Source organism: Magnolia sinica, chromosome 4 (assembly GCF_029962835.1).
Source record: "Magnolia sinica isolate HGM2019 chromosome 4, MsV1, whole genome shotgun sequence".
Classification (NCBI taxonomy): Eukaryota; Viridiplantae; Streptophyta; class Magnoliopsida; order Magnoliales; family Magnoliaceae; genus Magnolia; species Magnolia sinica.
Window position 1 is genome coordinate 75,637,824 of NC_080576.1, and position 13,518 is coordinate 75,651,341.

The 13,518-nt window shown below is 39.6% G+C and overlaps 1 protein-coding gene across 1 annotated transcript in view; it reads left to right on the forward strand.

Annotated features, from left to right (window-relative positions):
* Nucleotides 1–1,879: 1,879 nt before the first annotated feature.
* Nucleotides 1,880–13,518, forward strand: part of LOC131243234 (uncharacterized) — a 49,197-nt gene continuing 37,558 nt past the window's right edge. The window contains exon 1 of the mRNA XM_058242430.1: nucleotides 1,880–2,059. Coding sequence (XP_058098413.1) covers nucleotides 1,947–2,059 — 113 coding nt within the window. The 5' untranslated portion in view covers nucleotides 1,880–1,946. The remainder of the gene's footprint in view (nucleotides 2,060–13,518) is intronic.

The following is a 13,518-nucleotide window of genomic DNA, read 5'->3' on the forward strand; positions in this document are numbered from 1 at the left end:
TTTGTCATTGATAATATTAATAATATCTCGATATTATCGATATCACAACATGCGCGATATTGAGACCACAATCTTTCGTTTCATTTTCAATTATTAATGATTTCTTTGTGAAATATCATATGTTGTTGATATTTTATAATATCGATAGATGTTTGGATGAAAAGTTGGATGGTTAAATAGGCTGAATGGGATGGTTGGACTAATTTCTTACAACAACACATGCTTTTAAGGCTCCATTAAATGGAAACTTGTTATGTATGTAACTTTTTTTTGTATATATATATTATTTTTTTTAAAATTTCTAAATATGCAATGTACATTGTAACATCTCTTGAAGTTTCGTTAAAGATTTCACAATTTTCCCTATGTTTCCCCGCATTTCTGGTTATCAACAATATTATCGCCGATATCAACATTATTTATGTATCCCTGGTCAGCGAAACTTTGTAACGATACTGATACTTCAAACACTAGCCGCAGTAATGGCTGTTGAATAATTATGAGCATCCCTTTGGCTCGTGATTCCGAACAATTATTGCACCGACAAATATACTTGAGTCAACCAAATGTTAAGGTAACCACGTAATTTGATGTCTCGCCAGGTGTGTTAAAAATGTTGGCTGCTTAGTTTGTTTTTAATTATGCGGGCGTAACAAAATCGATACAATGTCTCGATCTAAATCGATCAACATTGACCCCAGGTGTTAAAATAAGCAAATATGTCCAATATGAACGTATATAACCGTATTCTATGAAGATCGGTCATTTACTCAACTACTTACAGAGTTTAATAACGACCATGCAATAATTAGAGGGTTGAGTTTTTCCTTTGAAGATAGGTTATTTTGTGCTTTACACAAGAAAAGACTTTTAAAATACTAGTACAAATCAAACAAAAGGAAGAACTAATAATTAGTCACTATGAGCAATTGCATGAATATGCCTCTTAAAAAAGTTGATTGATATTGAATAGAGAACAAATCTAGTGTACGAGCATAAACTCGAATTACAACTAAATATTATAACTAAAAATTATTACTATCGGATTATTGCTACTCGTAAGATAAGTTGAGATAAAGAAAATTGATAAGATAAACGTTGATTTGTTGGTTTTAAGATTTGATTGAGTTTTGATTGGTCTTTTTCTTTGTCACATTCCTCTGCTATTTATAGAGTTTTGTTGTAACTTATTCCTGCATATCAATTTTTTATTATTACAATAGTTATGATAGTTAAAAAGTATCTTTCTAGATCCCTATACCGTTTATCTTCTAAATGCTTTTTGGCCACTTGCTTTACTTTCATCGGCCAAATTTTTTCTATACTACCCTCAATCACCCTTTATACCTTAAACAATCTGACCACACTTCTTATATATTGTTCACGACATTTTATCACCAATCCTCTAACGTATAAAGATAAATTTACACTAGTTACAAACCTGTAAAAGCGCTCATATCTTTTGAAGATTTTTTTACTCACTTTCCATCGTTCATATAGCGTAACGTTATGTGTCATTTCACTTTGGCCTTTTTAAAATTGCCAGAATTGCCAAAATTAGGGTTAATCTGGTACAAGTGCTTTCCCTTCATCCAGTGCTTAACCTTCAACCTGTCGGATTGGAAATAAACATCGCTGTGGGACATAGGAAGGCGCAAACGGTGACCGTCATTGTTCCTCGTCTTTCATGTGATATATCACATGGTCCACTTGTGCTTTGGATATGTTTCAATTCTGGGCTCATGCCATAAAATGAGCTGGAAGAACGGATGGACGGCATGGATAAAACACACGTATGCTCCACATAGCTTACTCCGTACGCTATGGTCCGCGTTCGCATCCCACATCCGATGGCCACGCTGTCACGCTATTACTTCTTCCCTCTCCATAACAAAACCCTCGAAACCAGACCTTTCTCTCCTTCTTCCCTGCATCTGAAACCCAAAATGGGATCTCTTTCCGTACTCGAGGACCTCCATCTGCAATACCCTCCCGTTCGTAGAGACGACTCTGTTGTTGATGATTACCACGGCGTTCGAATTCCTGATCCTTACCGCTGGTAGGATATCTATGTTTTCTCTCCTCCTATTCGGAATCTTTACTTCTTTTTTACTAGAAGTTGAGGAACTCGGAACCAAATTGTAACAGCCGTCATAGCGATTTCTGAGAATATGGGCTAAATGCTATTGAGCTACAGCCCCTACGCGGTGTTCTGTTATAGCCAGATAACAGCCGTTAGTGGACCTTGTAACATCTGTGCGTGGATGCATACATAGAAAGATAATTTGTCACATGCCAATGTAGACAGCTTTTGCAAAAGCCAAACCGATCAGCAGGCGACCCCCACTGTGCTTGTCTCTTGGCCCACAAGTTTTGATGCCTGACGTTGGACAATTTTTTGTTCTATGAAAAGAGCAATGCTAATGGTCTCAGTTTGTGACCAATGGACGGATCATTTCACATGCACACTTTCTAATTTCATGTATCAGTAGTTTGCAAAATCAGCATCATCATCATCATCATCCAAGCCTTATGCCAACTAATTGTGGTTGGCTAAATGGATCTTGTTATGCAATTTCACTCGATCAAGGATCATATCCTCAGTTAAACACAGGTCACGAATTTGCTTCTTATTTGAGTAATCTGCAGAGGACAAAAATGTTATATGCTCAGGTTTGGGTGGGGTTCACATATGGGTTGGGGCATACACCTGGTCAATTTATTAATCGGGCTAACAAAAAAACCCAGACCCACACTGACACCCATAGGCCCATGTTGGGCTGGACTCAGGTACCCCTTTGGGTGCACCCAGCCGGTCGACATCCCGTGATGGGGATTGGATAGCAGTCTGATGTGGGAAACTAATGTGGTCCACCTAGCAAACTGGTGGTAGAGGCTTGTGGATGAGAAATTTCCTATGTTGAGAAGTATTCTTGTGGCCAAATACAACATTGTCCAAATAGGTGGGATGACAAAGTTGCAACTGGTAGAAGAGCTTTGGTCATCTGGAAAGCAATTTCAAAGGTTTACAGTCTTTTTCAAGCAAATTCAATTTACAATTGGGGATGGCAGTATGGCACAGAGCAATTCTGGGAGGACCACTGGCGCACATGACCCTCCCTTATGTTGCTCTTCTACCCTATCATATATGATTGCAACATTCAAAGAGGGACCTGTGGGCTGTGGCTAGCTTTTATCAATAGATGGCGGGTGGAGTTCGAGCTTCAACATTTTGGCAAAACTTGAAAGAGGAAATATCTCCTCTCATCTGTTGGAGTTACTATAAAGAGTCTATATTCCCCAATCCGGTATTGAGCGAATAATATAGACGTTGGATCCAAGCGGTGAGTTTTCTATCCCATCATTCTGTCACTACCATTGAGCCTCCCCTCAAGTCTCTTACAGTTTGGCTTCTAGAGTTTGGAATGGTGATGCTCCAAAATAAGTTAAGACTTTTTGATGGACTGCTTACCTCAATAATATTCTCGCTCATGACAAGTTGCATAAAAAGGGCTCGGCATTATCTAGTGGATGTGCGATGTGTTATGATGAGGACATCCGAGCATCAGTCAGAGTATACCAGAGGAGGAGAGCTTCCGTTTCTTTATGGCTAGGTGATGCATACATGAGGCCCCGTGGGCCCAATTCAAGTGCCTAGCCCTTTGAAGACTCCATCATGATCTTGCATTTCCGAAGGCCCCACACTAGGAAAATGCATGTGGGTTGCTTAGTTGGACCGTTGGATTTCGACTGTGGACCATTTTGATTGTTGGATCAACGTCATTGGATATCTTGATCGTGGACCCCACGGGCCACAAAATAGTTTAGTTTACTTAGTTTTTTTTTTTTTTTTTTTTGTTTAGCTTATATTTTTTCTGAGTTTAGGGAGTAGGGAACAAATTTTATTTTATTGAGCGTCTTTATGTGATAACTTTTTATCTGAGAGCATCTTTTTGTAAAAAAGTCTTTTTTAAACTTAAAGGCTTGGACGTCCACACCCTAACTCATTATTGCATATGAAATAAAAAAAAAAACCCTTTCTCTTTGCTTTGTGATGAAGTAAAACCTCCTATGATTGGAGCAATTTGGTGTGATGCCATGGAGTGATTCCTAGTTATCCTTCTCTTTAATTCTCTTCCATCAAAAGATGTTTCTTTCTTTCTAGTTCTCTTTTCTTCTTTCTCTAACAATAACCATCTCCATCTCCATTCTTATTCTTACTTCTTCTAATCCATCCAAATCTCGACCCAAGTTCGTGTTCGTACGGCCATACAGACACACGCGTACGGCTGTCGTACAGACGACCCCTTGTCTTGTGGCCCTCTTGTTTCATCTCCCTTATTCCTCTCTATCCCTTATCCTTTACTTCAATCATAATCCTCAAAACCCTAGTTCTCAAGAACCTAGTCCTCAAAACTCTAAATCCCTAAATTCCTAAACCTAAAATTCAATTTCCAAAATCCAAACCCTAAACCTAAACCCAATTTAGCCAAAACTCTAAACCAAGTGAATCCCTATGCTAGATGGAATTTCTACTTTCCATGGGTCCAATCTAATAATGTTTTATAAGATCTAATTGATGGGATGTGATTTAGTATTTAATCTAAGCATAGTTAAATTCTTGAATTTATTAAGCTTGTGATTGATTAACATTATTTTGTGCTTTAAATTGTTCTAGTTAATCCGTTGATAATCTAATTGCATTATTCTAGGTTAGACCATCCATCCTGCATCATGTTACCTGGCTGTTAAATGCACCTCTCACCTTCTTTTTGTACTATAACTTTGCCACAAGCATTTGGTCTACATAGCAGCAAAGTTCAAGATAAGTTGGCTTATGTATGAGACATTTAGGGACTTGTGTGCTTGGTGGAACTCAAATGCTTGAGGTTCTACAGGGATGATGTTGTGAAATCTAGCACTCAAAATAGGTTTGTGGAAGTTGTGGCAGGAGAGGAGCAATGAAGCATTTTGTGTGCTAGAGTGGGGCGTGCTCGATAGAGGCATGTTAGGTACTTCTCATTCTTTCAATCAAATTTGGAGGAGATTTTGTCCTATGGTAGTTTGCAAAGGATGGCTTTGGTTAGATGGGTGTCATCCCAAGGAATGGTGTAAACTCAATTTCAACTGCAGTTCATTGGGAATCCAAGTCTAGCAAGCATAAGGGGGCATGTTTCCATTGGTAGCGATGAACGGAGATCAAATCTAGTCCAGTTGACACTCGCGAGTCAAATTACACTGAAGCTGCCGCCCTTTTCCAAGTATAAACATTGCAGTTACCAACACAATTTTAGCCCCATTATAATTGAAGGTGACTTGAGAAATGCGTTTAGTGGATTAGGAAGGGTTTTTGCCATCCTAGCTAAAATTTTGGAGGAAGCAATAGGCCCTTTGATTCCTTGGCCATTTCCCTTTCTCACATGCTGACCAACAAATTCTAAGGCTTACAAGTTGGCCAAGAAGGGTGATGTTCATGTTGATCTAGTCATCTTTGTTAACATAGTTAGGGAGTGTGAGTGGGTCCTTTTTTCTTGGATCAGGGGTGTATTTCTAGTGGCCAAGCCTCTTTGAGCCCAAGCTAGTTTTTTCTATTGTTTGTCCTTTTTTGGGTTTGTTTGCATGCGAGTTGTAGCTGTTTCCCCCCTTTTTCTTTAATAAAATATTTCATTCATTCATCAAAGAAAAGCAGCTAGTTGGGTTTTTATCCTACAAAGAGGAGATATCTGCTTAGGTCCTATAAAATCGGTATCTCTTTAATCATTCAGGACTGAGATCCTATTAAATCAGAAGAATAGGCCAAGATCGTATGATACAGGTGTATATACAAACATGTGGAAGAGCCATACAGTTTGTAGTTTCTTATCGAATAGGCACGTCAATTCAAACGGTTTGCATATCCTCCTATAAAATATGATCTAGTACAGCCATACAAAGTAGGTGATTCATACCACTGTATTAATCCAGTAAATAGTAAATATGGCACTGGAAGACAAATAGGACAAGAAAGCTCGGCCTGATTTGGTCGAGCAGACCCCTCCGTCTATTGAGATCCGATCTGGAGAAATTTCACATATATGCACTAATGAAATGGTGGGATGCATAATGCATTATGTCTACACCATTAATGTTTTTAGCTCCACCCCTATAAAACTGTTTGAAACTGAATGGGTCAAGGGATGCAAAAGAGGTTCCACTTTCTCGGCTTAAAGCTTTTTATGTCCTTTTTTGCGCCTTTGATTGTGGAAGATCGGAAGGGGTCCTCTCTTTAAAGTCGGGTTCTTAAAGAATCTTTTCTATTATTTCAAAAGATATAAAGCTCCTCCTCCCCTTTCAATCTCTTTGTCATGAAGTAAATGATGTGTTGAATCCTTGGAGCTATGACGAGTGGGTCACATGTCATCGACAACTCAGTCCTATTTAGCGACCCTTGTTTTTTTTTTTTTTTTTTTGGGTATTTGTATTTCTCTTGCTTCTATTGAATAAAGTATGTCACTAATCAGAAAAAACATTAATTTTCCTGAATGTTCTTACTTCTTACCAATATTGATAACGATTAGCTTCCCTTTAGGGGTAGAGTTAGCAACTTAAATCGTGGAAATAACATTCAGAAAGCTGGATAGCATTAAACGACGAATAGCTAGGATACAGCTATTATCCCTACGGTCCAAACCAAGTGCCGCACTAGGTTAGGGAGCTTGGGGATAATAGCTCCTCTGCATCCCAACACGAGCTGCCCTCCTAGGCACACCACTAAATAGTCCAAGACAGCCCACATTACTGGCTAACAGCGGATAATCATCTTTCTTAGAGGTACTAAATACAACTCCATGAATGAATAAAGATCTTTGGGGTTACCACTAAAAAAGGATTGAGCATATGGAAGGGATCCAAACTCTTCTTCTTCTTCTTGCTGATGATGATTATTAAATACTGCTAGAGATTAGGGGAATGTCACTTCCAATACCTAAAGTTTCTGATTCCATCCAAATAGGGTACTTTAGTCATCAGATCTTCTTCGTACAACCACTTTCATCAATTTTTACAATAACCAAAACCTTTATGGGGTTGAGCTAAAGCTTCAAGTTGAAATAACAACACCCAAAGTAATACATTAGTGGGAAAGATAAAATCAGGCAAGTTGCACCTTCCTCAGGTGCAACAACTCATCCACCCAGTGTTTGAATTATCTCCAATATTATCGAAATATCTCTGATATTATCTTTATCTCCAGCTCAGCAATACCGATAACACTGGTAGCGATACCGATAACGCCGGTAGTATCAGAAATTCCAGGTATTAGCAATATATGGCTAAGTATCGCCAACGTATCAATATCGTTAATGTGATCGCCAATATTTTCAACTATGTAAATTCTAAGTGTCGCTTGTATAGCTATTGCATCAATATCACCAATGTAACGCCAATATTTTTGACTATGTAAATTCTAGGTAATGCTTTTATCATAAGTGTATTGACGATATTTCAATAGTAAATTTTTATTTTGACTTTTTTTCATGGGCACATGGTTGTATATAGTGTTCAATTTATCATTGATAATATCTCGATATTATCGATATCGCAACATGCACAATATTGAGACCACAATCTTTTGTTTCATTTCCAATTGTTGATGATTTCTCGGTGAAATATCATGTCTTGATATTTTGCAATATCGATGTTTGTTTGGATGGTTAAATATGTCGTATGGGATGGTTAGACTGATTTCTTACAACAATACATACTTTTAAGGTCCCATTAAATTGAAACTTGTTATGTATGCATTCTTTTTGTAATTTTTAATTTCTAAATATGCAAATATGTTCATTTTAACATCTCTTGAAGTTTCGCAGAAAATTCCACCCTTTTCCCCATATTTCCTCGCATTTCCGATTATCAGTGATATTATCGGTGATATCAATATTGTTTCCGTAAACCTGGTCAGCGAAACTTTTAGCGATACCGATATTTCAAACACTGCATCCACCATACCCATGGCACACATGCAAGCCAATCTGAATGGTCCAAATCACGGAACTAATGTTATGGAGTATGGCCTGAAAAACAAACTAGTTAGATGATTTGAATAATCTTACCATAACCATCGAATGGACAGGTAAACTGAATCGCATCAACAGTCATAATTTTACAAGGGAAATCAGATGGTTAAGGTCATCTGATGAATAAGATTTTCACACTATGCCCTTGGGCCCATAATTTGGATGGTCCAAAAATTACCATGCAAGAATGCAACATGTAGGTTGTATGAGTTGCTGAACCTGAAGAAGAGGGATCTTGCTTGATAGCAGTGAGTCCTATCTGATATATACAAGTTGCATAATGACATTTTCAGTCCTCGGCAGATTACTAAAGTAAAAATCGATTTCGTGACCCACGTTATGCATGTACCATGTATTAAAATAGTGGATCATCTAGATCAAACCTATCAACTATCTATTTTGCTATAGACACGTGGCCCACTGAAGGTGTAAAACGAACTGTCGTACAAGTGCTAATGTGTAGGACCTACGTAGAGTTCATATATCAAATCAAAAGTCTTTTTGTAGAATTTACACAATAAATCAAGAGTTGTAGTAAAATGGTAATTTGATATTTGGGCTGTGTATAAAGCTCGATATGCAGGCACTTAGAAATTGTACACCCGGCCAGTTATATGTCAAATTAAACCAAATAAATTTTGGAAATCAATATCACTGACTAACGGTAAAAACATCAGATTGGTTGAACCATCATAACCTTTGATTTGTAGACACTTGTTTTTTGAAATAGGACCATCATATATTTTTCACTTTTAATTGTCTAAAAAAGGCTCACCAATCTGATAAACAGATAATCAAACAAACTTACCTTTTTGTTCATTTGAAATCTAATATGGGGTCCTCATCTCTCTCTCTCTCTCTCTCTCTCTCTCTCTCTCTCTCTCTCTCTCTCACCACAGCTCGAAGCTGTGACTGCTAGTGGAAGGCATTTAATATGGGGCCCACAATTTGGATGGTTTATATTCTAATTATTTGTACTCCAAGCATAGAATTTCACTATGATACTTTTTATCAATTAATCACGTGATGGGTTAAAATAACATGAAGAAGGTTCTTTATTATTATTATTATTATTAATAAGAAATAGCATGCTATTATGCTGCTTTTATGTTTTGAAGAAAAAACCATAGTTTTATTTTTAAAAAATCTCTTATAATAATCTTTAATATTTTGAGTTAATGTTGTGTTTGTTTTTTTAAATCTCAAATCATGAGTATCCAAATGGGTACACCAACACGGTGTCCATTTTAGGCCCCAGTATGGTTATGGGTTTGGGTGCAGTACCCATTTGTGGGTTGGGTCTGGGTACCCCTATTCCTAGCCTGGACCTGGCCCATTGACATCCTACCCCCATCCTTTATCAGCCCCCCATCCTTTATCAGCTTACACATGTCTGTCCATGCAACTAGATGGAATTTATGCATGTCCGCCCTATTGTTTCAGAGGAAGTTCTTTTGGATGGATTTGATCTTTGCAACTAACTTGGTTGGGCAATGAAAGAGGGAAATGAGATAGGATGGCATGTTGGAAAGGATAGCACGGATCAAGATGATTATACCTCTAATAGACAACCATTTAACTTTCAAACAATAGGTTTTTTATTACATTGTTCAATAACATTGTCCAACCTTCCAATGTTGGTTTATGCATGGACAACCTCATAATAGTGCAATATGTTCTAATAGGCTAATACCCTTGCACTTTCAACTAAGTTCCATCTCTGAAGAGCAGAGTGCTGTTTGCAAATTGAACGTGCGTGATCGAGCCCGACAAACCTTCCAATTTGATAATGTTCATGTTGACCACATGCCTAGGTATTATACTGAGGTCATTAGCTATTGTTGTAAATAAGAAGGGAGACTGGGTCCCCTTGATGAAGACCCTTGGAACACTTGAAGGAGCTTATTAGGTATGCCATTTTTCAAAACTGAAAATTGAACCAAAGAAACATAGGCTTGGAACAAACATCGAATGTTCATGGACATAGGCTTGGATCCACCCTCTTCTCCAAGTTCCAAACACATTATCTAGCAATTGCTGGTAACACAATTGTAAGCCTTCTCTGAATTGGTCTTTCGAAGAAAGCCTTCTTGCCCTAACTCTTAATCTCATCAACCAGCTTGTGAGCTAGGAAGGGGCCATCAATGATATACCTCCCTGACGTGAACATGCTCTAAGAAGGGGAGATGAGATGATTAAGAACTTGACAAATATTTTGAGGCTAGAACCTTGGCAATGATTTTTCTGATGCTCGGATCTGGCTTATCAGTATGAAATCCTTAACCTCTTTAACTTCAACCTTCTTAGGAACAATGGTTGTAATGGAGGAATTCAAACCTCTTTAACTTCAACCTTTTTAGGAACAATGGTTGTAATGGAGGAATTCAGATGTCTGCACAAACACTCGTTGTAAATCGCTTCGCTATGTAGCGTGTTGCCTACGCTACGTAGCATAGCTTAGCCTTAATGTCATGTAGCTTATGAAAATAGCTTAAGTCATGTGTAGCCTACACTACATGGTAATTTTGCATACATCACTTTCGAAAATACTTGGAAGAAAACAATACCGAGGCAATAGAGGCAACAACCAACAATAACCATGCAAGGAATTTCCTTGTAATAGCAATATAGAAAGCACAACGAGTCGTGGGAGACGTGTGCCGTCTTCGACTCGTAGTCATGGGAGATCCATTGTTCATTGGAATCGACCTCTCAGTAGGAAAATCATTTGGGAGAAAATCTATATTGACAATGGTCATCAGCGAGCTTCTAGCCTTGTCCCTCACGAAGGTGGCGAGTGGGGAGCTCCTCGTTCAAAATCACGACATCCACTTGTAGGGAATGGCAGGGGAAAGGTTGTTGTAGTGAGTAAAACCGACGAAGTTAGGAGAAGGGAAGAGAAAGGTAAAAGGATAGAAGGGCAGGCTAAAGCAGAGACATAGGTGCCAGGTCATCTATAGGGAAGGGATGAAAGGGAAGAAGGAGAGTGGATCCCAGTTTCGAAGAAAGGGAAGTTCGCTCGGAAAAGAAAGGGCTTTAGACTGGGTCCTCCTTTTGAATTTCCAATGCTGTTTGTAGAATAGTTCCCTCTTAGCGTTCAGAGTTGAATTTTAGGAGGTTTTTTGGCCAGGTTGGGAAGGTTCGAGAAGTTGTCTTGCCAATATCGAAGGATAATGACGCCATTTGTAGGTTTGCTTCTGTTTGATTAGAGGATGAAGAAAGTGAACATGCGGTGGAAGATCTTGTCAACAGATATTTTGAGGGTATTTCCCTGTCTGTTCAGAGAGTCAAATATGGGCCGAAGAAAGTCAATCTTGAAAATGGATCCTTGAAGGAGGAAGATGCCGAGCAAAATGCATAGGAGGTTGTTGGAGAGGGACCTTAAGGCAAGAGGGGTAGGGTCTTCAAGAGAGGCAAAGAAGGATCCTTTTTTGAGAATAGGTGAAGCAGAAAGAACCAAGGGGCGAAAAGAACTTTGGACCCTAGGGTTCGACGTTCTAGAGCTCCATTGCATTGATGAATCCAACTGGAAAGACCTACTACCTACAGAAGGGACTGTGGCAAGCAGGGTGTCTCTTTCCGTGATGTTGTCGCTGTGGGGCAGAGGGTGGTGGAGCACTCGATTGCATTACAGCAGGAGATCTCGATGTCGAAATGACTTTGTAAAGAGGGCTCTATTGATGGCCCAGTGATCCGTTACCGACCTTCTATCCTAGATAATGCTACAGTGGTGCTTAAATGGAGCTTGGTGGTGACGATGAGAGGCAGAACCACATAGAAGAAATCAACAAGTGGATGTTGGGCATTCAAAGTGCAAATCTGCGACCCGTGATGCTGAAAGCTCTCTCCGATGAGAGGGTTTGAATCCCCTTGAGCTCGCAAGAGGAACTTGAGCATATTCTATCCTTGGGGGAGGTGACTGTGGGTGGTCCAATGTTGAAGCTGGAGACATCGTCTCTGCCTGCTCCTCGTTTGCGTTAGAAGATTGCTAGTTCCGGATTGAAGGGGTTCTGCTAGACTTGTGGTTTGGAGATACTTCCAAACTTATAGGTGAATGACTTGGTGAGGTGGTGTTGATCGATATGGCGACCATCTTGGGGGAGGAAGTCCAATGAGGTCGGGTCTGTGTCAGGTTAAGTTGGAAGAAGGAACCACCAGAGTAGACTACTATTGCGGTAAGGGATGTAAAGATCATTGTTCTATTAAGAAAGGAAGAAGAGCTTTCGCCTTCAATTGCGAGTGATTATCCGACGATGTAGAGTTCTCTGGCTCCTTGGCAAGCTGAAGGAGTATCGCTTTCTTGCTCCGGTGGAGTATGAGATCCTTAGGGAGACACATGGCTACATCTCTGGCCCCTTCTAACAAATGCCTATATGTGGTAGGCGGAGATGACACTTTTTGCAATATCATTTAATGTTGTTGTTCTGTCGGTCATGATTGATGGGAAAGTGAATGGGGTCGTGACGCTTGACAATCAAATGGGGGTAGGTGGCGATCGTTGGCTACTTCAAAAGGATAAAGCATGTTTGGAGGCTAGATCTGGTTTAGAGATGCTTTGTTCGGTCTCGTTGGAGCTAGTATGGAGTGACAACACTGGCGTTTCTAGCTCTAGAGTAGGATTGGGTGTCGATCCTGGTGGGTTGGGTGTCATCTTGATAGTTGTATCACCAACACGTAATCAAGGTTGAATCCGAGCCATGAGATGTTTTCCTCGAATCAGCTTTAGTCCCAAGTGCGCGATGTGGATTACCTCGTGTGGAATACTTTTTGGAAGACGCATGTGCTCTCCCCTACTTAAATCGTGACACGTGAGGAAGCACCCTTCTATTTAAGTCGAGACACCTTTCTTTTCCCCGAGTTGCTTCATAGGTTTGCAGCGCTCTTAGTAGAAGACTCCCCTCCTAGCGAAGTGGAATCGGAATCGGGTTGGGCATCGATGTCAACTATAAGCGTTTGTCAGTTGGATGAAGAGAATGCTTTGTTGGAGCTCTTCATGGACATGGATCTATCTCCCCTCGTTGTTTAGAAGATTGTTTCAAGGAAGTCGTTGAAGTGGAATGCCTTCAAGTGATGGTGATTGCAGAGCAGAAGGCGCTAACTTTAGCAAAGAAGACTCCAAGGCTCTCAGACAAAGCGGAACTGAGCTGGGCTGGTCTGGTGGAAGTGGTGAGTGGAAAGAGATGGATCATGGAAGCATTGGGTCACTTCGGAAGATTGATTGGTCTATCTTTTGGAGGTAGGTTGGAGGATTACTACGAGCTATTCTAGTTTGTTGAATGGTGTGGTTGACCAAAAGAGACTTCGAGCACTCCCAAAAAAGTAATTAGATTATTCATGAGTTGTAGGGAGCTGGTAAGTTTATCCCCTGCAGTCAATTATGATTATGAGAAAGGGAAGATGGGGAAAGTTGGTTTCGAAATGAAGATTCTCTCCTGGAATGTTAGGGGTGTGGGTTGTAAGC